This window comes from Apium graveolens, chromosome 9 (genome assembly GCF_009905375.1).
Source record: "Apium graveolens cultivar Ventura chromosome 9, ASM990537v1, whole genome shotgun sequence".
In the NCBI taxonomy this organism is placed as follows: Eukaryota; Viridiplantae; Streptophyta; class Magnoliopsida; order Apiales; family Apiaceae; genus Apium; species Apium graveolens.
The window spans coordinates 266,716,277-266,741,499 of record NC_133655.1 but is presented as its reverse complement, the minus strand read 5'-3'; the positions used below and the strand labels follow the sequence as shown (position 1 = coordinate 266,741,499).

At 34.8% G+C, this 25,223-nt stretch overlaps 5 protein-coding genes across 5 annotated transcripts; 4 read left to right on the top strand and 1 right to left on the bottom strand.

Annotated features, from left to right (window-relative positions):
* Positions 1 to 8,442: 8,442 nt before the first annotated feature.
* On the top strand, positions 8,443 to 9,955 carry LOC141684393 (putative aspartic proteinase GIP2). The gene has a single exon (XM_074489325.1). It carries the CDS (start codon positions 8,450 to 8,452, stop codon positions 9,776 to 9,778), a length of 1,329 nt encoding a protein of 442 aa, XP_074345426.1. The 5' UTR covers positions 8,443 to 8,449; the 3' UTR covers positions 9,779 to 9,955.
* A 700-nt stretch (positions 9,956 to 10,655) lies between these two features.
* LOC141686290 (uncharacterized) lies at positions 10,656 to 11,316 on the top strand. Its single transcript, XM_074491333.1, has 2 exons — positions 10,656 to 10,772; positions 10,822 to 11,316. The coding sequence occupies exons 1-2, from the start codon at positions 10,656 to 10,658 to the stop codon at positions 11,314 to 11,316; spliced, it is 612 nt and encodes a 203-aa protein (XP_074347434.1).
* Positions 11,317 to 12,294: 978 nt separating this feature from the next.
* On the top strand, positions 12,295 to 12,900 carry LOC141686289 (uncharacterized). The gene has a single exon (XM_074491332.1). It carries the CDS (start codon positions 12,295 to 12,297, stop codon positions 12,898 to 12,900), a length of 606 nt encoding a protein of 201 aa, XP_074347433.1.
* Positions 12,901 to 18,326: 5,426 nt separating this feature from the next.
* Positions 18,327 to 19,690, top strand: LOC141687256 (putative aspartic proteinase GIP2). The gene has a single exon (XM_074492464.1). The coding sequence runs from the start codon at positions 18,355 to 18,357 to the stop codon at positions 19,591 to 19,593; it is 1,239 nt and encodes a 412-aa protein (XP_074348565.1). The 5' UTR covers positions 18,327 to 18,354; the 3' UTR covers positions 19,594 to 19,690.
* Positions 19,691 to 20,817: 1,127 nt separating this feature from the next.
* LOC141687024 (putative RNA-binding protein C1827.05c) lies at positions 20,818 to 25,221 on the bottom strand. Its single transcript, XM_074492160.1, has 9 exons — positions 25,042 to 25,221; positions 24,404 to 24,535; positions 24,186 to 24,303; positions 23,878 to 23,933; positions 23,580 to 23,627; positions 23,393 to 23,490; positions 22,910 to 22,979; positions 22,692 to 22,802; positions 20,818 to 21,100 (listed from the first exon to the last, which is right to left on the bottom strand). Exons 2-9 carry the CDS (start codon positions 24,524 to 24,526, stop codon positions 21,053 to 21,055), a joined length of 672 nt encoding a protein of 223 aa, XP_074348261.1. The 5' UTR covers positions 24,527 to 24,535; positions 25,042 to 25,221; the 3' UTR covers positions 20,818 to 21,052.
* Positions 25,222 to 25,223: the final 2 nt, after the last annotated feature.

The following is a 25,223-nucleotide window of genomic DNA, read 5'->3' as shown; positions in this document are numbered from 1 at the left end:
CTCTTTCTGCATGGTAGATATCCAGTCAAAATCCAGTAGAGCTTCATCAATTTTCTTGGGCTCTACTTGAGACAGAAAATATGCATGTAGGCATTCATTAGCAATTGCACTTCTAGTCCTCACACCAGCAGTAGGATCACCAATAATTGCTTCTCTAGAGTGACTTATATCCTACTTCCTTGTGTGAGTTTGTTGACTTGTGCCTTCATCATTTTCTTCATTATCGGTATGACTGCTAGATCCTTCTTCTCTTTCTCCCCTTGAGTTTGTGCTACTAAATTCAGGTGTTTGAGATGAGCTTCCATTCCCATAATTTTCATGTTCAGTAGTCTCTTCACTCATCAGTTGTTGTGCATTAACTTCATCTTCTCCATCAGAATCATTTTTAAAGTTGAGATTTTCAAATACAAGGGCTGCAGCTTCATTTCCATCAAGGCATTCCAAGCCTGGACACTTGTCATCATCAAAGGTCACATCTGTGCTTTCCATGATCTTCTTTTGATCAATCACATAGACTTTGTAGGTTGTTCTTTTCAGTGAATATCCCAGAAAAATTGCTTCAAAAACCTTTGAGTCAAATTATTCCATATATTCAGAGTTGTCTTTTAAAATGTAACACTTGCTTCCAAACACATGAAGATGCTTTACAGTAGGCTTTCTCTTAGACATGATTGAGTAGGGTGACTAGCCATGTGCCTTGTTAATGAGATATTTGTTCTGAGTATAACATACAGTGTTGACAGCCTCTTCCCATAAACTTGTTGGCAACTTGGCATCTTACAGCATTGTTCTAGCAACTTCAACCAATGTTATGTTCTTTCTCTCAACTACTCCATTTTGTTGAGGTGTTCTGACAGATGAGAATTCTTGAACAATGCCTTTGCCTTTGTAGAATTCACTTAATGTAACATTTCTGATATTTGTTCCATTGTCACTTCTCAGTCTTTTCACACAATTGTAATCTCCAGCCTGTTTTTCTATCTTCTTGATGTACTCAATTATGATATGTGGAGTTTCAACTTTAGAGTACATGAACTCTACCCAAGTGTATCTTGAGAAATTATCCACCATCACAAGTGCATATATGTTCCTTTAAAATTGATAAGACATTCACTGGCCCAAACAAGTCCATGTGAATAAGCTGCAAGGGTGCACTAATAGAATACATAGTTTTTGACTTATGACTAGATCTTTTCATCTTTTCTTTCTGATAAGCTTCACAGACTTTAACTTGAGCAAACTCCAGCTTGGGCATGTCTCTCACTAACTTCTTTTTGACTAAGTTGTTAATTGCCTTGAAATTCAAGTGAGACAACTTCTTATGCCATAGCATGCTTTGTTCTTCTGATGCCTTGGTGTAGAAACAGCAAATACCATCCTTATTTGTTGAGTCCAAGTCTGCAACAAATAAGCTTCCTTTCCTTGCTCCTTTCAGAGCAATTTCACCAGTTTTCTTGTTGATAAAGGTGCATTCTTCTTTGTTGAATAAAACTTCAAAGCCTTTGTCTGCAAATTGGCTAACACTGAGAAGATTCACCTCAAGACCAGCTACTAGTGCTACATCATCAATGACAATATTTTCAGAAACAATCTTGCCATATCCCATTATGAATCCTTTATTGTTGTCTCCAAAGGTCACCGATGGGCCAGCTTTCTCCTCAAACTGTGATAGCAGGGCCTTATCACATGTCATATGTCTGGAACATCCACTGTCAATGATCCATATGACTTTTTTCACTTTTCCCTGCACACAATGAGATTCAGGTGTGTTTAGTGACCTAGGCAGTGTTGGGTACTTTCTTTTTGTTAACTGATTTAGCAGAAGTAGAGTGATTAGTTTCAGATAAAATAGAATTCAATGATTGTTGTGCATTATCCCTTTCTGATGTAGACTCAATTTTTGATTCTTTAAGGTCTACTCTCAGTTTGTGGCAACTCTTCATCACTTTCAAGTTACAAGGGATGCAGTCAAACTTATCACAGAATGAGTAGGGATCATTTAAATCTGCTTCATTATATTTGCAAGCTCCTTCAATTAGCTTACTAACACCTTTTTTACAAAGGTAAGTTAGATGATTTGCAGAGTCGCATTTTTCACACTTCTTTCCAGGAGCCTCTGCAACATAGGTCAGATTATTGCTTTTGTTTATCCCCATTCTTCCATTTCTATTTTTCTTCTTCTTTCTTGTGTCTTCAATCTTGGTTTATTTGATAATAGTCTTGGTACTTTGATTGTCCATAAGATTTTCTTCAGTCTTGGAAGATTGAATTGAATTGGTATTCCTCTTTTCATTATCCTCATCTGCAATTTCTTACTTGATAATCAATTCTTCTTCACTGAAGTTTACCTCACAAGTCTTAAACACAGGTGATCCAACATTTTTCAGCATTGCTGGAATATTTTCACTCTTTATTGCTTTTCCTCTGTCACCAGTGTTTTTCTTCTTGTTGTTTAAGGTATCATAATCAAGACCAATATCAATATTTACATATGGTTTGTTTTTCTCATGGTACTGACCAACCAATTCGGATGCATTCTTGAAGGACTTCAACTTTACTTCACTTTTCTCCAGTTGTTCTCTTAGCACAGCCTCAATCTCATTTGCACACTTAAGCTTGTTTTTCAGATAACCATTTTCTTGTTTCAAGGCTTCAAGCTCCACTGTCAACAATTTAACTTCTTGTTTTTCACTTTCAAGCTTCTCATTTAACTTTGTTAATCTGCTAACTTCTTCATTAGCAACAACCATGCTTGTATGAATGTGAAACATTTTTGTGCTCATCTTTTCAACAGTTTCCTTATATTGATTCATATTTAAATCAGTGGAGGTAAGAGTTGGTACCTGTGATTTAGATGAGGATGACTCTCCTTGCTCCAAGACCATGAGAGCATAGTTTCCTACATCTTAATCTTTATCATTTTCAGAATCATCCCAATATTTACCTTCTGCAATATAAGCTTTGTTTTGTTATTTCTTCAGAAGAGCTTCATACTTTGCTTCAAGTTCAAGATAAGCTTTATCTTTGTTTGCCTTCTTGGGTTTCATGCATTCTGTAGCAAAATGTCCTAGTTCATCACAACTGAAGCACCTTATATTAGATATGTCAACAGATCAAGTTTTGTAGTCAGTCTTGCTATCAGAATTGTACTTCCCTTTTTCCTTCCAGCTGTTATCTTTGTTAAAGGACTGTCCTTTACTTTTGAAGTATCTTGGCTTCCTTACTCTAATGTTAGAGAATTTTCTAGCCAGATAGGCCATTGACTAATCTAGCTCATCCAGTTCTTCAAGAGTATAGAACTCATCCTTTTCCAACTCTCGTATGACTTGCTCATGTGAATCAATTATTCTCTGCTCACTTGTTGAGGCAACTGGAATATGAGATCTTGGTTCATCATTATATGTTTGACCTTCATTTACCATTAAAGCACTTGAGCCATCTACAACTTGTCCTTGGCCAGATCTCAATGATTGCCTTTGAATCATCTCTAGTTCATATGTTTTGAGAATTCCATATAGAACATCCAAAGTTATTCTTCTCAAGTATCTCACTTCCCTGATTGCTGAGATTTTCTGTTCCAAATGATCAGGAAGAGTAAGAAAGAACTTTAGATTCATCTATTCAGCCTCATAGTATTTTCATGAAGCTGCAAGTCATTTATCATCTTATTGAATCTTTCAAACACATCAGTAATGTTTTCCTTAGGCTTAGCCATGAAACCCTCATACTATGAAATCAGTATCCTTCTTTGATTAGATCTAACCTCCTCAGTTCCTTCACAGAGTATTTCAATCTTCTCCCATATTTGCTTGGCAGTGTCACAGTTAACAATATTGTTATACATCACATTGTCAAGTGACTCAATCAATATCAATTGCAAGCTGCTATCCAGGGAGACTTTCTCCTTTTCAGGGTCAGAATACTCAGTTGGATCTTTAGGAGCATAATGAGCTGGTATGACCATGTCTCCATCTGTAGATTTCTCAACTATTACCATAGGAATGAAGGGTCCATTCTTGAGGATCAGAATATAGAATGGATTGGCCATCTTGATAAACAACATCATTTTCTTTTTCCAAAGAGTGTAGTTAGCTTTGTCAAAGGTAGGAATTTTGATACTACTGATTATCTGTGTATTCATTCTTCCAAGATCTTGAATCTGTTTACTTTCAGATTTTGCTCTGATACCACTTGTTAGGTAATGAATCACACAGAGGGGGGTGAATGTATTTTTCTGATTTTAGGCTTTTCTTGAAAGTTAATTGTTGAACAAAGTAAATTAAATCTTGTATAGAAAAGTGTTCATGTAGAATCTAAACTTGCAGAAAATAAGGAACACAGATCTTTAAAACTCACTTAATTTTTATATTAAAAATTAAGACTGTTTTGCTACAAAATTTCTAAGCTCTTTGATGTTAAAGAGATCAGCTTCTTCTTGAGAGTGATACAAGAGATTTTATCTAAATTGTTACTTCTAACTAGAGGACCAGTGTTAACTTTATAACTCAGTTAACTGCTGGTTTACACAGTGGATAATAAACATGCAATTAATTTTTCTAAACTATCACTTGTCATTTATATTTATAGAAAAGTAAATCTTCCATTTCTGGCTTAACATATCTTTAGCATCCCGTGTTCACTTTAATCTTCCTCTGTCAGTTAATCTTTGCCATTGATCTTGTACACTCTTCAAGCTATTTTTTGTAGACTTGTCAATCGAGCTGTTGGATTATTTGTTGATTGTTTATCTTGGATATTGAACTGATATGCAATTCTGTACTTTGAGACTGTACCTCGAGATCTCCAGTTTGAAAAAATAGAAAACTTGACATCTCGATAAGTAGATAGGCTTATCGAAATCTCTAGCACTCCATATTAAGTTTGGCTTGTAGAGGTCTTCAGCTTGTCGAGATCTCTAGTCTTCACATCTTCACTTTGACTTATCAATAACTCAGAGTTCTCTACTGAATGTAGACTTGTCAATAACTCTAAGTTTTCTAGTGAAGGAATAACTTGTCGATATCTCCAATCTTCATTTCTTCAATTTTGCTTGTCGATATCTTCCTGAGTTCTCTAGTAGCTTTCCTGACTTCTCCATTCTGAATTTATTCATTTCTTCTATCTCGGTGGATATTGCTCATCCGTCGAGTAGTGATTGTAACCCGACGGATGTGCCTAACAGCAGTCATCCGTCGACTAGCCAGACTACTATTCCGATGGATGTTTCTCATCCGTCGGTACTCTCTGAAACTTGAATGACTCCGCGATAAGCCATTCTGGAGTTCTCGAATGACTACTCTATAACATTAAATCTGTGACTTGTAGAGATCTTGACTTAGGGTATTTTTCTCCAAACATATTTATTCAACTTCAAACTTCTTCAAAATCCATCTGAGTCATGATCTTCTTGATCTTCTTCCAGATAGAATCTTTAGTCTTGATACTGTTTTAGGAAAAAGACTCAAGTCTGCTCCTTTGCATTTTTACAGACTTTAAGTGTTACAAGTACAAAATACAAATTTAGATAACAATACAACTTACTCAGGGTTGACCCCAAGTTTAACTAATTACTGAAAACAGCTGTTCATTAATCTTCTACACAAATCAGATGTCCATTTGACTTGCTTCATACTATGATCAGAGATGCTAATGACATTGTTATCTCCAGTAATCTTTGACATCATCTATTATGTATTACAAGATTTTACTTAATCACGGAACAACACAGTTTTGGATTTAAAAGTAAGTTTGAATTTATTATTTATTTAATTAATTAAATCTTAATTAATAACAAATAATTCAAATTACTTCATTTAATTTAAATTCGAATTTAAATTCAAATTTAAATTAAATTTAAATTCGAATTTAAATTAAATAATTCTTCAATCATTATTTGTGTGAATCTTTAGGTTATTATTATGTTGACAACAATTTTTAAATCTAATTTAAAATCTTAAACAATGAGCGGTATCTAATAATACATTATTAATTCCCAAGTAATAATAATTAAATCGGTGATCGACTAAACATTTTGTGAATAATGTATAATATAATATAATTCTTTTAATCGTATATTATATATTAAAATCGAGGCATGTAATGTGTTATACTCTTCATAATTTAATTCAGGTTTGCTTGATTAATGAGTAAACTATCATATCAAATTAATATTTGAGAGTGATCACACATTTCATAGTCTAGCTCACATAATAGACCAATAATATCATTACTAAAATAGGAGGGTTGAATTATTTATAGATCATTCGTATTTCTAATACGTTTTATAATATACCTGAGTACACTTTTATCATTACTCAATCATAGGTAACTTTTAATGTAATTAAAGTTCATTAATTCTCATATAGAAATATAAATATTTCAAGTTTATATCATTATCACTGAGAGAATTATTTATGACAAAGCAGACTTGTAAAATCTTATATTGTATCAATTAGATGTGATCATCGATAAATAAATATATTAGTCTGAATGCATTATTATTATCTTTTAATAATAATATCTGACTAGGAACATTTAACAATATTGATAATATTATCATAATTTCATTTTTAAGTCATGTACTTAGAACTATAGAATGCATATCATTTTTCAAAAAAAAAATATTAATCTAACATTTATATCATAATAAATTAAGACATAACAAATTATAAAAAAAAATAAAGGATAAAATATTAATATTAATAATTCAAATTTCATAAACAAAAATATAATAGCGTTATTTACAGTGTATAAACACTAACAAAACCTATATCAAAACTGACTGTTTTCATATATTTGTGACATATATTTATAAAAATTTCCAATTTATTTATCTATATACGTGATCGATAGAACAAATAAGAGTGAAGTCAAAACTTAACTATTTTTTTATATAAAATTAACTTTAATAGTCATTTTCAGAATTTTGGCCAAACTTTACATTAGAGAAATGCATAGAATACCCTATTGTCGGCGTAGGTACCGAAAATACCTCAAATATCACTAAAATATCTTATATAAACAAGAATACCGAATACCCAATTATGAGTGAGGTATTCAGAAGACTAAAATTAGTTATATTTTCAGAATGGTTGTTTTTATATTAATTTTAATAAAAATCATTATTTTGGTAATTTTTTTACCAAATAAATTGTTTCACATCATTTTTATTATATGAAATAATAATTGCTCCCCAACACTAAGCCCCTACGTGATTCCATGAAATTTTGAACTGCGTCCAATACTTGAATAACTAATACAACCAGAATAACGTGTTCAAATACATCATCATGATCTCGGAGTCAGAGGAACATGTAATTCTTTATTATGTTACAATCTACATTTTTATCACAATTTTAAAACAATTTTATCGGCTTTGTTTTATTTGTCATATCACTTTTAAGTCTCTCATCAAAGTGAAAAGGACTGAGCTTTCTATTCAGTTACCTAAATTATTAATGTTAGACTTTTCTTTGTCTTGCAGGTGCCGCATACCTCAATTCACAAAGTCTACCCGAGAAAAATGTACTACATCAGTCCCAACCAATTTTTTACGTTTGGTTTGGGTACGGAAATTAAGAAATATGTATAAAATAGTGAGAAAAGAGAAAAAAAAGTGGGTGAAGTTATGGGATTAATTGATTTTTAATGTATAAAAGGGAGATAGTAGAGTAAAAATAGTATGAAAAGGAAGGAAACGTGGGAAAGTAGTGGGACTCATTGAGTATTTGTGGTAAGTTTTGAAATGTAAATAATTGGATGGGACATACCAAAAAAAAGGTAAAGAAATTGTTGGGAAAGAGGGAGTAGCTATTTTTTTATGTATGCTTATACATGAGCACAACTTGACGTTTAAAAAAAGAATGGTAAAAATTATAAAATATTATTAAAAAAATTGAAAAAATAATTACTACCTCCGCCCCTCATTTCTTACGGTTTTTCCACATGCATGACACGTATTTTAAGGTAACTATAAAGTTTATTTTAGTAAATTATTTTTAAAATTTTATTTTTCTGTATAAAAGTTTGAAAATTATATTTTTATTCAGAAAAAAAAAATAAAAAAAATTATGCAACTACATTTAATAAAAGCTTGTACCGACTTTGGTCCAATGTAAATTGAGGGATACCGAGGGAGTATCATTTTTGCTGGAATAATTATATGTCAGAAGTCTGAAAATCCGTTCTGCGGATCAAAGTTGTCTCCCTGTTTAGGACGTGAATATGGGACATGCGACCTTTGTTGTGCTATCTTGTTCCGGTCAAAGATAAATTATAACCTGATGGATTATTGTATGAGTTGGCATGAAAGCAACATTATTTGACTATGAACCTCTCATACAACTTCGAATCCCCACGCAATAAACAAAATCTTTAAGCCGACAACGTATTTCAACTTGACAAGTCCTTGAAACAACTTATAAATAGAGTTAGCACCTGCACAAACTCCATGCACTTTCATCCAACAATGGCTCATTCATTTCAAATCACCTTACTTTCATTTCTCTTCATTTTCTCAATCACTCAAGCTCAACCCTCTTTTCGACCGACGGCCCTAGTCGTTCCGGTGAAAAAAGCTGCCTCGACGCTCCAATACGTGACCACGGTTAACCAAAGAACCCCTCTAGTGTCCACAAACCTTGTCGTTGATCTCGGAGGCCGGTTCTTGTGGGTTGATTGCGATAACAATTACGTTTCATCCACATACCGTCCTGTTCGATGTCGAACTTCTCAATGCTCCTTGGCAGGGTCCATTTCCTGTGGGGATTGCTTTGATGGACCCCGACCAGGGTGCAACAATAATACTTGCGGGGTTTTTCCTGAAAACCCCGTGATTAACACTGCCACAGGCGGTGAGGTTGCTGAAGATGTTGTTTCGGTCCAGTCGACTGATGGATCGAGTGCAGGTCGAGCTGTTACCGTTCCACGTTTCATATTTTCATGTGCACCAAGTTCTTTGCTACAAAATCTAGCAAGTGGTGTGACAGGCATGGCTGGATTAGGCAGAACTAGAATTGCACTTCCTTCGCAATTTGCTTCTGCTTTTAGCTTCAATAGGAAATTCGCCATGTGTCTATCAGGATCGACATCTTCGAATGGTGTAATAATTTTTGGAAATGATCCATATAAGTTCCTTCCAAATATCATTGTTTCTGACCAAACACTTACCTACACACCACTACTAACAAATCCAGTAAGCACAGCAGTAACTTCTACACAAGGTGAGCCTTCGGTAGAGTACTTTATCGGAGTAAAATCAATCAAAATTAACTCAAACACCGTCGCCTTAAACACTTCACTTTTGTCTATAAGTACTCAAGGAAACGGTGGAACAAAAATTAGCACACTCAATCCATACACTGTCTTAGAAACTTCCATCCACAAGGCGGTCACGGAGGCTTTTATCAAAGAATCCGCAGCAAGAAACATAACACGAGTTGCATCAGTGGCACCATTCGGGGCATGTTTTAGCTCAAACAACGTTGGTAGTACGCGAGTAGGGCCAGCAGTGCCTTACATTGAGCTGGTTCTGCAAAGCGAAAGCGTGGTCTGGACAATAACAGGATCGAATTCGATGGTTTATGTTAACGACAATGTGTTATGTCTCGGAGTCGTAGATGGAGGATCGAATCCAAGAACTTCGATAGTTATCGGTGGGTATCAGTTGGAGGACAATCTGCTCCAATTTGATCTGGCAACTTCAAGATTAGGCTTTAGTAGTAGTCTGCTGGGGAGACGAACTACATGTGCCAACTTTAATTTCACATCTACCGCGTAAACACTTTCTACGGATCATATAGCTGCACCATTAAGTGTAAAGTTTCGAGATTGAGATTAAAATAAAGTGTGCGAAGATGTATGTGTGCGAGTTGAATAATTGTATTACAAGTTTGTATGGAAGTAAACTGATATTTTCATATCTTCTCGTCATTAATAAAAAAGTTTGTTTCAACTACGATACGGTTTTTTCTAATATATGTCGTTTAAACGGTAACTATAAATTATAGTCAAAATAAATGGGATAGTTGTACATGGAGATGGAGTTGTTTGATTTGAAAGGAGTAACAGTTGACGTGCTGGCTTGGAAAGATAGCTAGTGCTTGATTAATTTAAGAAAATGATATACTCCTACTTAATTAACATTATTTGTTGATATTAATTTTTTCAAAATTATTTATAAATTTTTTCTTATTTAATTTTTATATTGTATGTCTTTTTATTTTAAACAATGTTATATTTGTGAATCTTATAAGTTTTAAAATAACAAATAAATTATAGGGATAATAAAATAACTTGATATTAATGGCTTAGAAAGAAAAAAAAGTAGGTAAAGTTATTTTTTGTGTAAATCGTGTGATATTAAAATATGGTTTATGTGTAAGACCGCGTTAAATCATGTAAATTATTTTTTAAAATTGGAGTTGGTTGAATGTAAAATATATGGATTAATGATGAACAACTGGCCTCGCGTTTGGATCGACTCACAGTATTGACTTGAAATTTCATGATCAAATTAGTGTTCAAAAACACTTATACGAAACTTTAAGTTTTTCTCTCTGGCTAATCAGAGTCTGTCTTGTCTATATGGCAAGTTTGGGATTTATTAGTTGCTTTACCACCTTATCATATTCAAAACAGATTCAAATTAATATATCATGGAGTCTGGTCATCCAAATCTGGAGAAACTTTATGAAAGGTTAACCATTGAAGAGGAAGAAGAGGAAGATAGTGGCATAATCGTTGGGGCTGTGGAAGAACAGGAAAAAAAGAGAGTTTTCTTTTTGTGGGGCGATTTCTAACAGAAAAAACATCAATTTTCAGGCGATGCAAAATGTGTTAGCATCACTGTGGAGACCAAAGGAGGGAATGGGGGTGCATAATATAGCAGGGTATAGATATTCTTTTGTCTTTTACCATATTTTGGATTTAAGGAAAGTCATTGAGGGGGGACCTTGGTCGTTTGAGCAGAATATGCTAGTGTACCATCATATTCAAAATGAAGAAGATCCGGGTCAAGTAGCTCTAAATGAAATGGAGATTTGGGTACAGGTTCATGACATCCTTAGAGGTTTCATATCTGAAAGTATCTTGACAAGTGTTGGGAATTTTGTAGGGAAGTATGTGAAATCTAATCCTGCAAATTTTGATGGTACGTGGAGACAATACGTAAGAGTTCGTGTGAGGTTAGACGTACAAAGGCCTTTAAAGAGGCGTATGAAGATTAAACGTGAAGGAGGATCCTGGAACTGGATAAATTTTAAGTATGAAAGGATGGGAAATTTTTGTTTTGTCTGTGGCATCATTGGACATACATAGCGAGAATGTAATGTCCTCTATGCACATCCGGAGAAGGAAGTTGAACGTGCATACAGTACTTGGCTCAGGGCGCAGGGTAGGGGAAGCAGCTGGTACTTGATCGGGCGGGGGCGGTTTGGTTTCGAAAATAAGGGGTGGGTGCACGGTGGTTACGAAATATGAACGGCGTAGGACGGTGGTCGGAAGGTGGTGATAGTACACGGAGCCATGGAAGTGGAGGTAACAACTCGGAAGAGGTGGCGAGATTCAAGGAGATTGAAGGGGTGGTTAGAGAAAATCATAGAGATAATTTTGCAGTAGTTGTTACACCAAAAAATCAGGAGAGTGTGGATAAGGAAGGGAATATTTTGAATTTAAGTGAAAAGGCGGGAAGTATTAATACCATACTAGATACAAAAAGGAGAAGAACAGAAATGAGCCATACCCAGTTGGATTATGGACCAAGTTTAATGCAAACGGATGGGCTACTATATGAAGAGGGGAGTAAGGAAATGGAAGTTAGCGATCCAAAAAACTTGTATGGGGCGGGTCCTGGAATCCAGGCCCGCCGAGGATTATGAGTTGCTTATCGTGGAACTGTCGTGGAATGGCCAAACCACGAGCAGTTCGATTTCTCAAAGAAATCGTTAAACAACTTAGGTCAAATCTTATTTTTCTGTCAGAAATATTAGTAAAAAAAGAAAAATTGAAGAGATTTGTAAGGCAATACATTATGCAGGATGTTTTGTAGTCGATGCTCAGAACCATGGAGGTGGATTGGCACTTATCTGGAAAAATGACGGAGGAGTTGAAATAAAAGGAAGTAATAAACATTATATAGATTATTAGGTAGTGTATGATCAAGTCGGACGGTGGAGATATACAGGATTTTATGGATGCCCCGAACGACAACGAAGACAAGAGTCATGGGAGTTGCTGAGAAATTTAGCAGGTTAGTCTACTTTACCATGGTGCATACTTGGGGATTTTAATGATATCATGTTTGATCATGAAAAGTGTGGGGGAACACCACAGCCTCGGGGGTTGATGGAGGGATTCAGAAATGTGGTAAATGAATGTGCGTTAACTGATTTAGGCTTCAGTGGTAATGAGTTTACGTGGGAAAGATCAAGGGGGACCCCTAATTGGATGCAAATACGCTTAGATAGAGGTTTGGAAAATTCTGCATGGCAGAGGTTATTCCCACGGGCAGAAGTAAAGGTATTGGAGGTTTCTACTTCAGATCATCTTCCTCTTTTTTTGGAGCTGAATCAAATGGTGTATGTTCCGGATATAAAAAGGTTTCGATTCGAAAACTGTTGGGTTAGAGAGGATCAGTGTTCTAAGATTGTGAAAGATAGTTGGATTGAGGCTGATGGCTGGAATATTATGAAGAAAATGGAGTATGTGAGTTTGAAGTTAGAAGAATGGGGAGGAGGTTTAGTTCAGGAGCTACGAAATCAGATAAAGAAATGTAGAACTAATATGCAGAGGCTCAGGTCAAGAAGAGAAAGATATGGGATTCAGCAGTATGAAGAAGCTCGAGATTTGTATTTGAAGTTACTGGAGAAACAGGAGGTGTACTGGAAACAAAGATCAAAATAGTTCTGGCTCCGAGAGGGAGACCAGAATACAAAGTTTTTTCATAGATTTGCGACGGGACGAAAGAAACAAAATCAAATTACAAAGTTGCAGGACGCAGATGGGGAATGGAAGGAGAGTAAGGAAGAGATTCGACAGATCATTGGAGATTACTTTTCTGCATTATTCAAAAGTGAAGGAACATCTGAAACAATATCTGAACGAGAGGTAGTAAAGCAAGTTTCAGTAACGCAGAATGAAGAGCTTACTATGCCAATTACAAAAGAAGAAGTGAAGAATGCTAATTCTCGATGCACCCAGATAAATCACCGGGTATTGATGGTTTGAACCCTTGCTTTTTTCAGACATAATGAAGTGTGGTAGGAGAAGATGTGGTAAGATATTGTCAGCACTTTATGATTACAGGGGAATTACCACCTGTTGCCAATAAAACAGTTGTGTGCTTAATTCCAAAAGTTAAACAGCCTCAAAGAGTGACTGACTTACGTCCAATTTCATTATGTAATGTACTCATCAGGATTGTGTCAAAAGTCTTGGCAAATCGACTGAAGGTCTATTTGCCTATGTTGATATCAGCAACACAGAGTGCTTTTGTAGAAGGTCGGTTGCTCACAGATAATGCATTAGTTGCGTTTGAATTGAATCATTACATCCAGCGGAAAAGACAATGAGAGAATGGAGTGGTGAGCTTTAAAATTGATGTGTCCAAAGCCTATGATAGACTGGAGTGGCACTTTTTGGAAGCTATGATGCAAAAATTTGGATTTAACGATGTTTGGAGAGATCGTGTAATGGCATGTGTCAGAACAGTTTCATACAGTTTTGTTCATGATGGAGAGATTTTTGGTGATGTTCAACCTCAACGTGATATTAGACAAGGCGATCCTATATCGCCTTATTTGTATATATTATGTGCAGAAGGTTTGAGCTCTATGATTCGAAGACATGAGGAAATGGGTTTGCTGCATGGGTGTTCGATTGCTCGAAGGGCACCTCCAGTGTCACATTTATTATTTGCAGATGACTCTTATTTTTTCTTTAGAGCTACAAAAACTGAAGCATCAATTATGAAAAACATCTTACTGAAATACGAGAGGTTATCAGGACAGGCGATAGACTTTGGAAAATCAAATGTGGTGTTTAGTCCAAATACTACAAGAATGAGGAGGAGGGAGATTTGTGAAACGCTGCAGGTAAATGAAGTAGGTGTTCCTGGTAATTATTTGGGGTTACCAATGTATATTGGGAGAAGAAAAAATAACACTTTTAAGTTTTTGGTGGAGCGTATCAGTTCTAAATTGGCAGGATGGAGTAATAAGCCAATTTCAAAAGGAGGAAAACTGGTGTTATTAAAAACTGCGGCACAAACAATTCCAAATTTTTGGATGAGTCTGTTATTAATACCACAGGAGATATGTAATCAGATTCAAAAGCAAATGAATTCATTCTGGTGGGGAAGCGGAGGATCAAGCAAGGGGATTAGATGGCTGTCATGGGAGAAGATGTGTTCTGCTAAAGAGGGAGGAGATTTGGGATTCAAGGAATTAAACAAATTCAACATTGCTATGTTAGCAAAGCAGGGTTGGAGGTTGCTTAACAATCAGAATCCTTGGGTTACGAGTATTATGAAGGCAAAGTATTTCCCAAAATGTGATTTCTTGCAGGCTCGGGAGTATTTTTGCGGCTAAGGATATGGTTAAGCAAGGGAGTAGAAGAAGGATAGGAGATGGCGAGCAGACTACTGTGTGGCATATACCGTGGTTGCCAGGGGATAACGATGGTTTTTTTACCACTAACATGCCCCATGAATTGGAGCATATCCGGGTGGTAAGTTTAATGGAGACTGGGAGGAGAAGTTGGGACGAAGAGGTATTGAATGATATTTGCAATGAACGTGATGCACAGATGATTAAAAGTATTCTAATCCCATATCAAAGTAGGGCTGATTCGTGGGTATGGAGGTTGGAAAAGTCTGGGATGTTTTCTGTGAAAAGCTGCTATAGAGCACTGTAGGGTGACCAACAATAGACAGATGCAGCGTTTTGGAAGAAAATCTGGGCATTGGAACTACCAGGTAAGGTGATTAATTTTGCTTGGCGTATCTGTCGTGGATGTTTGCTGACTGCTACTGCTCTAGTTATGAAGCGAGTGCAAATTAATACTAAGTGCTCATGGTGTTTAGTTAAGGATGAAGATGCAACTCATGTAATGTTTGATTGCTCATTCACACGGTCAGTATGGAGCCAGGTGGGTCTAAAAGAGGTTAGTACGACGGGATATGAAGGACACATTGCTGATATATTACATCAACTTGCAGAAAAATGCTCCCGCAAAAGTTTTGCATTGTTGTTGTTGATATGTTGGAACCTCTGGAACCGAAGAAATCGGTGGGTATGGGACAAGATAAGTGGCTCGGAATTTAGTATTCAAGCAACAGCAAGGAACATGATGCATGAGTGGAATCAGAAGTGTGCAGAAGATAGGAGTCACAGAGGTGTTTCGACGAGATGGCGTAGCCCACAGCAAGGATGGATCAAGGTGAACACTGATGCTGCTATCTTTTCTGAATGGAATAGTACTGGAGTAGGAAGTGTGATTAGAAACGAACATGGTCAGTTTATCCGAGCTCGAAATCAAAAGTTGTAAGGGTTATATAGTCCTCGAGAAACTGAAGCTCTTGGCCTTAAAGAAGCTCTATCATGGGTTAAAAATTTGGGCTATAAACGGTGTGTATTTGAGACGGATGCGAAAGAGCTTGAAGGGGCATGTCAAGGCGTCCAAGGAAATACCTACTTCCACTTAATTATGTTAGATTGTATGGAATTATTTAAGCACTATGACGAAGTGCTAGTAGACTATGTCCCGAGGTCTGCGAATATAGTGACTCATGAGTTAGCAAGAGCTACTTATTCTATGTCAGGTGTCCATGAGTGGGTTGATACCCCTCCTGATTGTATTCGTGATGCGTTGATCATCGATTCAATTTAATAAAAGCAAGTACTTTAACTTCAAAAAAAAAAATTAGTGTTTAACTCCGCTTTAATAACAAGCCGGTCTTAAAAATAATGAACTGATTTTAAAAATCATTTTCAGTTCAATAAAAAACTCGACTCTAACTCATTTAATTTATAAAAAAAAAACTAAACAAAGCTCGACCTATACAAAACTCGGTTCAATTTGTTTATTTACATCTCTATGAATATTAAGCTAACAGGTACTTGCATATCACACCCCCAAATATCATTCAAAATTAAAATAAACCCCAATTTTGGGAAAATCAATTTCCATCTCTTATCTTAACTTTAACATTTATTATATAAATGCATCCCATATCATAATTTCATTGAATCGAGGGTGAAATTGAAATTTCAGTAAAAAGAATTGAAATAAATTTTATAATTTTCAAATATTATTAAAAATAAAATTTTAAGTATACCAACTATAAAATACTTAATTCTAAATTTTCAAACTATACTATTAATTTATGTTTCAGTTTTTATATTATAATATTAATTTTCAAAACTTTATAATTCTACTAAAAGGAAATTTAAGTATATAATTTAAGGTAATTTTACAAAATTAATTTAATAGAATAATAAAATATTGGCATTAACGTTTTAAAAGGAAAATCAAAAATAAAATCAATTGTATGATTTGAAAATTCAAAATTTTTAATTTTATAGCTAGTAAACTTAAAAGTCTAATTTTTATTAATATTTGGAAAATATAAAATCTACTTGAACTATTTTTTGTTTAAAATTCCAATCCAGTGAAATTTCTATAACCAATGCATAATAAATGTCAAAGTTAAATTTAAGAGATATAATTTGATTTTTTTAAAGTTTGAATCTTTATGATACTTAAGAAATGCATTATGTGAATAACTTTTAAGATCATTTCCATTTTAGACCCTAGTATGTATCTAAAGAAGCTCCAGTAACTGTAAGGGTGTTAGTATTTTATGGAATTGGTAAGATGTTCATGGGTCGGCGCCGAGAATTGCTAATAATTGTTAAAATTCGCAGTAGTTTGGGATGCCAAACTACAATGCTAATAATATGTCATATCTACAATTTTTTATTAATTTTTATTTTAAATATATGTTTGTAAATGTTTTTTAACTTAAAATTTATGAATTAAAATAATTGTATTTAAAAAAAATTGCTAAATAAAAATTATTTATTTTAGTTTATTAAAGTATAAAAATTTCTGACTTATAAATAATACTTATATAATATCTATCTACTTATTATTTATAAGTCAATTATTTATTTTAATTTTTAAATAACTTATTTTTAGATTTTTGGATAATAAAATAACACGACAAAATAGACATTGTTGGGCCTGTTTGGTCACATCTTATAAGTCAGTTATTGACTTATAAGCCCTAGGTAGTTTGAGTGTTTGTGTACCTAATTTATAAGTGAGATTTTTAACTTATAAGCTGATTAAGTTGAATGTTAGTAACGATGTACTTTGTTTTATTTTGATTTTTTGCGTTTTTAATAATTTTAATTTAAAAAAATATATTTTTAAATGTTAATCTAATCTAAAATTGATGAAATAATATGATTATATTTATAAGTTATTTATTTTGATTTATTTGAAATTATCCAAACACGTATATAATTTATAAATATTTTTTACTTACCACTTATAAATTATTTATTCATTTTAAGTTATACGGTTGGTAGCATTATTTGGTGATGTCACTGCACTTGCTCGCAGACACTGAGCAGGTGCTGAGAATGAGCTGAAATATATGATGATATTATTAGACTGCATTATTAAGCAATTCAAGTTGTTCGGTTATGGCGTCTCCGCGTCTAATAAATCAACCTCTTGGGGTGCAACTGCACCGCCTTCAGTTCTCTCTCTTCATGCCCCATGCAGGCCCGGCGGCTGATTTTATCACCCTCTTCTGGGCCAGGGCACAACAGTAAGGCATAAGCTTTACTACTTGTCCATACTTTTCCTTGATAATTTTAGGTTCAAACTAAATTATTATTCGGAATCATCAATAAATAAGTAAATGTAAGATATCATTATAGTAATGCTAGTTATCCTGAATTGATTGTTAAAATCATTTTACAATGATACGTGACATTTATCATAAATATATTATGTATCATTATCAAAAAATAATTACCAAATATGAATAACAGGAATAACATATAATTTTAATTGAAAGTATGCTACTGTTTTACAAGAAGATAAATCAACCCTTCTAAGTTGGTACATATCACATCCACATCTTGTAATAAAAACCAATAGCAAATACAGTAGGCGCTTCCAAGTGGCAATTGTCAAAACTATAGAATAATCAATTTGTCTAGATTTTGACATGTTCTTATTATACCAACTTTGACCATACAAAAACAGATGTATATTGGGTGCTTCATCTAGTATATATGCAACTGATCTCAACACCTTTTCATCATATCCACTCTCAAAACCATGTCTTCATTCATCCATTTTATTCTCTTCTCCTCACTGCTCCTCTCATTGGCTTCTGCTCAACAATCTTTTCGCCCTCGTGCCTTACTCTTACCCGTCTCGAAGGATCCGAAAACGCAACAATTTTTGACAGAAATTAACCAAAGAACTCCTCTGGTCCCTACAACTCTTGTTGTGTCACTTGGAGGCCGCCAACTTTGGGTTGATTGCTACAACAATTTCATTTCTTCCTCCATTCGCCGCCCTAAATGTGGCGCGGCTCAATGTGCATTGGCCGATGCGGATGGCTGCAGGAACAACATTTGTGGTGCTAGTCCTGAAAACCCCGTCACTCGAACTGTTACTTATGATGATGTTGTCACTGATGTTGTTAATATCATATCGACTGATGGATCAAGACCTGGCCCTGTTTTTACCATACCAAATTTTGTTTCGCTTTGTGCACCTTCTTCTCTTCTGGAAGAGCTTGCTAGTGATGCAGTTGGCTCAGCTGGTTTGGGACGGACTCGAGTTTCACTTTCTTCTCAACTTGCTGCTAGATCAAGTTTTAAAAGACAATTTGCTATGTGTCTTCCATCTTCAACATCATCTAATGGTGTTATAATATTCGGAGACGTTCCTTATAAGTTTCTTCCGAACGTTGATGCTTCTAAGATATTGGCATTTACACCGATTCTTACCCATCCGTCAGGTGACCTGTCAGCTGAATATTTCATTGGGGTGAAAAAAATTAAAATAAACGGAAAAGTAGTGCCGATAGCTACTGCATTGTTAACTATTCAAAACGGTGGAACTCAGCTCACAACAGGCAATCCTAACACCGTGATGCGGACTTCTATTTACAATGCAGTGACCTCAGCTTTCATAAAGGAGGCTGCAGCCATGAACATTACTCGAGTTGCATCAGTGGCGCCTTTTGGTGCGTGTTTTGATGGTAAAACTGTTTTAGGTAGCCGGTTAGGTGCAAAGGTTCCATTTATTGACCTTGTTTTGCAGAATGAGAAAGTTGTGTGGACAATTACAGGGTCAAATTCGATGGTTGAAGTTGGAAACAATGTGTTGTGCCTTGGATTTGTTGACGGTGGCAAGGATCCGAGGATTCCAATTATTATTGGAACACATCAGCTGGAGGATAATGTCTTGCAGTTTGATTTGGCAACATCAAGGCTAGGTTTTAGCAATACTCTGTTAGCTAGACAAACTACATGTGCAAATTTCAACTTCACATTGACTGCTTAAGTAGTACTATGTATATTAATCTTGTGCAATTGAGTAATATGCAACTAACTTCAAAAATAATTTGCATCAATGTATTTTATTCATAATTTTACAATAAGGATTCTTTGTTTCATAGAAAATCTTGTGCATATGCAGTTAAAATCAAACTATTACACACATAAGAAAAAACAAATGTACATGTGTAGATCGTGCTAAACACATTCTGAAGTTTATGATCAAAAAAGGAAATGTCTGTATTACTACCTATATATGTACGGACATTTAGTCTTTCCTGTTTGTGCAAAATAGTAAAGCTTGCAGCAAGGTACGCCAGAAAACCTGAGAGATGAAGGACTAGTTGGGGATCTAGTGAGTGACAGGAAAAACGATAGAGAATGACCAGGTTGACCAATCCAACATGATAAGCTTGTGTGATTCATGTTTGCGTACCACATTTCTTTTGAGAAAAGACAGGGAAGCTAAATTTAAAAGAATTAAGGAGCCGTATCAGTCTTGACAGGTATACATGATCAAAGAAGAAGCGAACACGTTGCTGAAGCAGTTCCTCCGACGCGCGCAATAGCCAAAGGTTTTATAATCAGATTGTTCATCATGTTCCTTGCCTGCTCTCAACATAATCAGTCTCCCCTGCACCCCCTGTAGAGTAGTATATTGCACACTGCTAATGTTGTATCATCCTCTGTCAAATGGAAAAGTTTATTACCGTTTGACTTTCAAGTTTTAATAGTGCATAAGCACCGGTACAAACCTCTTCAAACACTTCCTGCTTTAAGTGTCAATAAGATGTCAAGCTATTTTAAAATTATCACATATTTTGCTTCCCTCAAATAAAGAACCCTTGGACTAGACACGGTAACTGTTCACATATGAATGCATAGGCCGCTTCATAACTCATGGTAGACGATGACATACACTGTGTCTTACAGACAATGACATACGTAGTGTCTCAATTAATGAATAAAATATTTTCACCACAAGGGTATTCATTTATCGAGATTTGTACTATTTTATTTGTTTTATCGTTAATCTCTCTATTTTAGTTTTCATCATTTTGACATAGCTCATCTCAGTACTTTCCAGCTGATTACTCACAAATTACAAATTTGTTACTTTCAGAGAACAAGATGCTTCTTTTAGGAAATCACCATTCAATGATACCATGTTTGAAACAACAAAATAATAGCCCATACTTCTCCACATCAGTTCTCGATAATGCATCAAAAGTTATCAAAAGTCGTCTAAAGTTCAAATAAAGAAAGGTGACTTGGTTGTAGATATACAAACATTGTAACTACATGTTAAAACCTTCCAAATATTTCAGGAACTCTGCAACTCTGAGAATACCAGAGATGCTAAAACGTCCTACAAACTCGTTATACATTTCCGTTGTGTTTTTCTGCCAATAGTATCCTTGCTTTTAATTGCATACTTTGACCTGAACCAACGAAGCAACACCACACTAATCAGCAAATTTGATCTTCTTTGGAAGAGGTTGATTGCTACCCACCTGCGAGAAAATTGCATTCATGTAAAGAGCCGAAGTGTGCAGATGATATTATAATCATATACCAGCAGTCCCTTCTGTATACATAGGCTATTAAGAACTTCGAGAGTTTACAAGTTATGAAAACCACAGAGCATCACTAACTAGTAACTACTAAATGCTAACACTTCATAAACAAAAGGGATTGCCGGGGAAACATACAACCCCTACTTCTCTACAAGTGCAAAAGAGACGCATAATGGGGACTCATTTCCATCTCACAATGGACAATTCATGTTTCTAATTAGTGATTAATTGTTTATGTCATTACAAAACAAAGGCCATTGAGAAAGGGGATATGGTATCTCTCAAGGGAGTTGATTGAGAAGCATAATAACCTGTCTACTTGAAAATTCCAGTTAGGAATTGATACTGGAAAATACATGTGGTAGGTAATTTAAGATTTCTGACATATTGTTTCCTATATACTGGTATGTGCCAGGAAATTCCACATTTACATAGTCTATCAGGCTGAAGGTAAGTCAAATGACTGCACTACCTTCACACTGGCTCTACAAATGCATATCATTCTTGGCGATGCCGATGTCAAGTCTGCCAACATTCTACTCTGTGAATATATCATGGCTAAACTTGTTGATTCAATGGTTTCATAAAAATGGCTTTTAAGATTGACATGTTAGTAAACTTTTTACTATTCTACACAGAGTTTGTCAACAAGCTCCAGTACAACTATGCAAATAACCTATGCTGCTATTCTTTCTTACATATGCTGCTTTTTCAGATAATTCGCTGTTGTTGGCTTAGTTTGGTAGTTTGTTAAAGAAAGGCAATCTGCCTCATCTTGTCTGTGCAAATTCATGAGATTGGCTGAGTAGATAAAATTCATGTTCATGTTTTGGTTAGTGTGGAATTAATTGAAACCACTAAATTTATAATATGGTAAAGTAGATCCTGAATGGGGAACAGCTCCTCTGATGGGTGTCGCAATGGCCCTGTTTGCAATAATTTTATCTATTATTTTGAAGATTTGGAACTCTTCTGTTTTATTGGATGGAATTTCAATATATTAGACACACTGCGGTCCAACCAATTGGGAGAGAATTGTCAAAAAGGAACAATTTAAATAAACATAAATACATAATTCGATATTCATTCAATTCATCCTCTCAGAACGAAATGCCAAAACATTTTGACTCTTCAACCCACTCAGGAGGAAGAACAAGTAATACCGTAATAGACATTTGGACGTGTTAAATTACAATCTGTATGTATTATGTAACTAATTCCTTGTTTTAGAATTTTCGCTTTAAAATGAATTCGATAATAGTTCTTACTACAGTAAACACTCGTATACCATAGTATTGTAGTACACAAGTATATACTATTTAAAATTAGATACATCATACAAGTGCATAACATTTAAATTAGATAGTCATAGAATATAAGTCTTAATTTTTGGCTCAAATTGCATTTTCAACTATGTGCTTGTGAATTATATACATGTAGTTATCACATTATTTAATATGATAGCAATCAAAAATTAAAACGAAAGGCAATTTGAGCTTTTAAAAGACAGAGAATAAAGAATTCTTACAATTTCTGGGCATACGTAATCAATACCAGCATCCTCAATCCTCTTCCGCCTTTTCTGGTCCTTTTTCATGATACGTTCCACCAATTTCCTCTGCTCCTCTAACGTTCTTTCCTGGAAGTAATATCACAGAACAATCTCATATTTGCTAACATACATAAGTTGCAAAAAATGAACCCCTACAAGAGTGCATCGGACACTAATATCTATCATAGATGTACCTTGTTGTGTCGTGTCCTTTCAATTTGAACCCAGTCAGGAGGTGTGTACCAGCGGCTAACACCTTTCCATCTGAATAAGGTGAACATCAGTTTATTACAAAAGTTAAGAGAGAGCTGTGATAATAAACATGTCAAATGCATGTAAACTGTGACATATGTGAGGAATTAAAAAACTCAGTTTCAAATTTATTAGCACCGCATTCACAAGACAAGATTATAGAATTCAAATTCTGATATGTATCAATTAAAATCTTAAACCATAAGGCCTGTATTTTGTTGTAATTGCCAAGTGCTTTACTATATTTATAGTATGTCAAATCTATGTCAAGTTTCTATGTAATGATTTTGTACGGGATTTATGTAGAAAAAATTCCTATATAAAATATTGTACATGATTTACTTAAAATGGTATGAAAAAACTTCACACAGCATTAATGCAGTGACAATATATTTTCATAAGCGAAATTTACACACTACACTTACACTTTTGGATGAACTCTCTCTGGTGGAATAAGCTGAACTTGCAGTAAGTGCTCAAATAAGAGGTAGTTGTGCATAGTCTCAGCAACGATCTTAGCCACCTGCAGTCACAGACACCATTAAATTAAGATTGGTAAGATATGTGTCAGTGTTCACAACAATAAGGGAATAAAATCATGACAAGTACAACCTCAGGAGATTCAAACTGAATGAAACCAAAATGCTTTGATTTTCCGGTCTGTACGGCACAAGTCAAACGATTGTAAGTTAGTCAATTAGAATAACTCTTTACATCAAATAGGTTTCAAAAAGAGATATGACAGATGATTTTTAAAATATGGACATTATGCACCATTAAGAAAATGATTGGCAATTCATAATCATAACCATCAGATTACACGATGCACAGATCAAGAAATGTGCATAAACTAAATTAGTTTTTTAGTATGCAAAGGCTTCCTACCAACAAGTACAATGATATTACGAACCTTTTTGTTCCTTGCAATTCGAAGCCTTTTGATTGCACCGAATTGTTTGAAAAAGGCTGCAGGAACAGGGTAAAAACCAAAGAAACATTATAGATATTCCTTTCAAATTAACAAGGTAGCCAGCATTAACTACTTCAGAAATTTCTCATTTAAAATTTAGCGTGTCAATTACAGTATAAAAATAAAAATACACAAAGCAGCCTACGTGTTCCCTATAATAACGATAAAACATGCATGCATTTTTATGAAATTGGTCATGAGTATGTTCACAAGTAAGGAAAAAAAAACATAGGCGAAACTGAACCCACCTTCCATTTCATCCTCATAAAACCCATGTGGGATTCGACCAATATACAAGACATTTGCTTTGTCTTCCGACTTCTTCTCGGACACTGGAATCTTCCTAGCTGGACCACCTTCTAACGGCTTTAATCCACCCACAAAAGAACAACAATAATCAGTAAAAAAACTTTATGATAATCAATATCCAACTACAGCTTCCCAGTCAATGAAAAACCAATATTACCAAAAAATCAGCAGCAGCAGTAGCAGTCGCGGCAGCCTGGACTTTCTTAGCCGAAGCAGCTATCTTATTAACCTTCTTCTTCTGCTGTTTCCTCAACGTAGTTTTCTTTAATTTTGAAACCATATTTCCGACCTAATATCACACACAATACTCAAAACGTCAAACACAAAACTCGATATCAAATATCATGAACACGAAACTTACTACTTCATATAAATCTAATTGAACCTAGTTCCTCACTGTTACTAACAGCTCACAATTTCAAAAAGGTGTCTTTTAAATCTAATTTTCATCGCCTATTTGCAATTACTTCGATTGTCAGAATAATTAACTTCCTACTTTATACAACTCGAATAAACCCTAATTCCTCATTCTATTATCAACATCTCAACATTTACCTTCAAATGTATCTCTTTTAATCTAATTTTCATCATTATTCGCAATTTCTTCGACTTTTGACAGATAAAAAATCTCAAACCACGAATAAATTTCAATTTCTTATAGCAAAAATCACAACAACAAAAAAACAAAGCAACGAATGTATATATGAAGTTGTACAAAATAAGCTACTTAAAAAGCAAAGGAAACATAAGTACGATAAGTATGAGGATTGTGTATGTATATAAGTAATTACTGACCTTAGTAGAGCGGCCGGAGAGATTGAGAAGAGGAAAGTGCGGCGGCGGAGATGTGGCGTCGAGAGAGAAAGAGAGGCTACGGAGAGAGAGAGGAGAGATATATTGCTGATGATTTGGGCTCTTAAACCCTGGTTGGTGTTTTATTCTTTGGGCTCTTTGTAAGTGTGAGGGTTTTGGAGGTT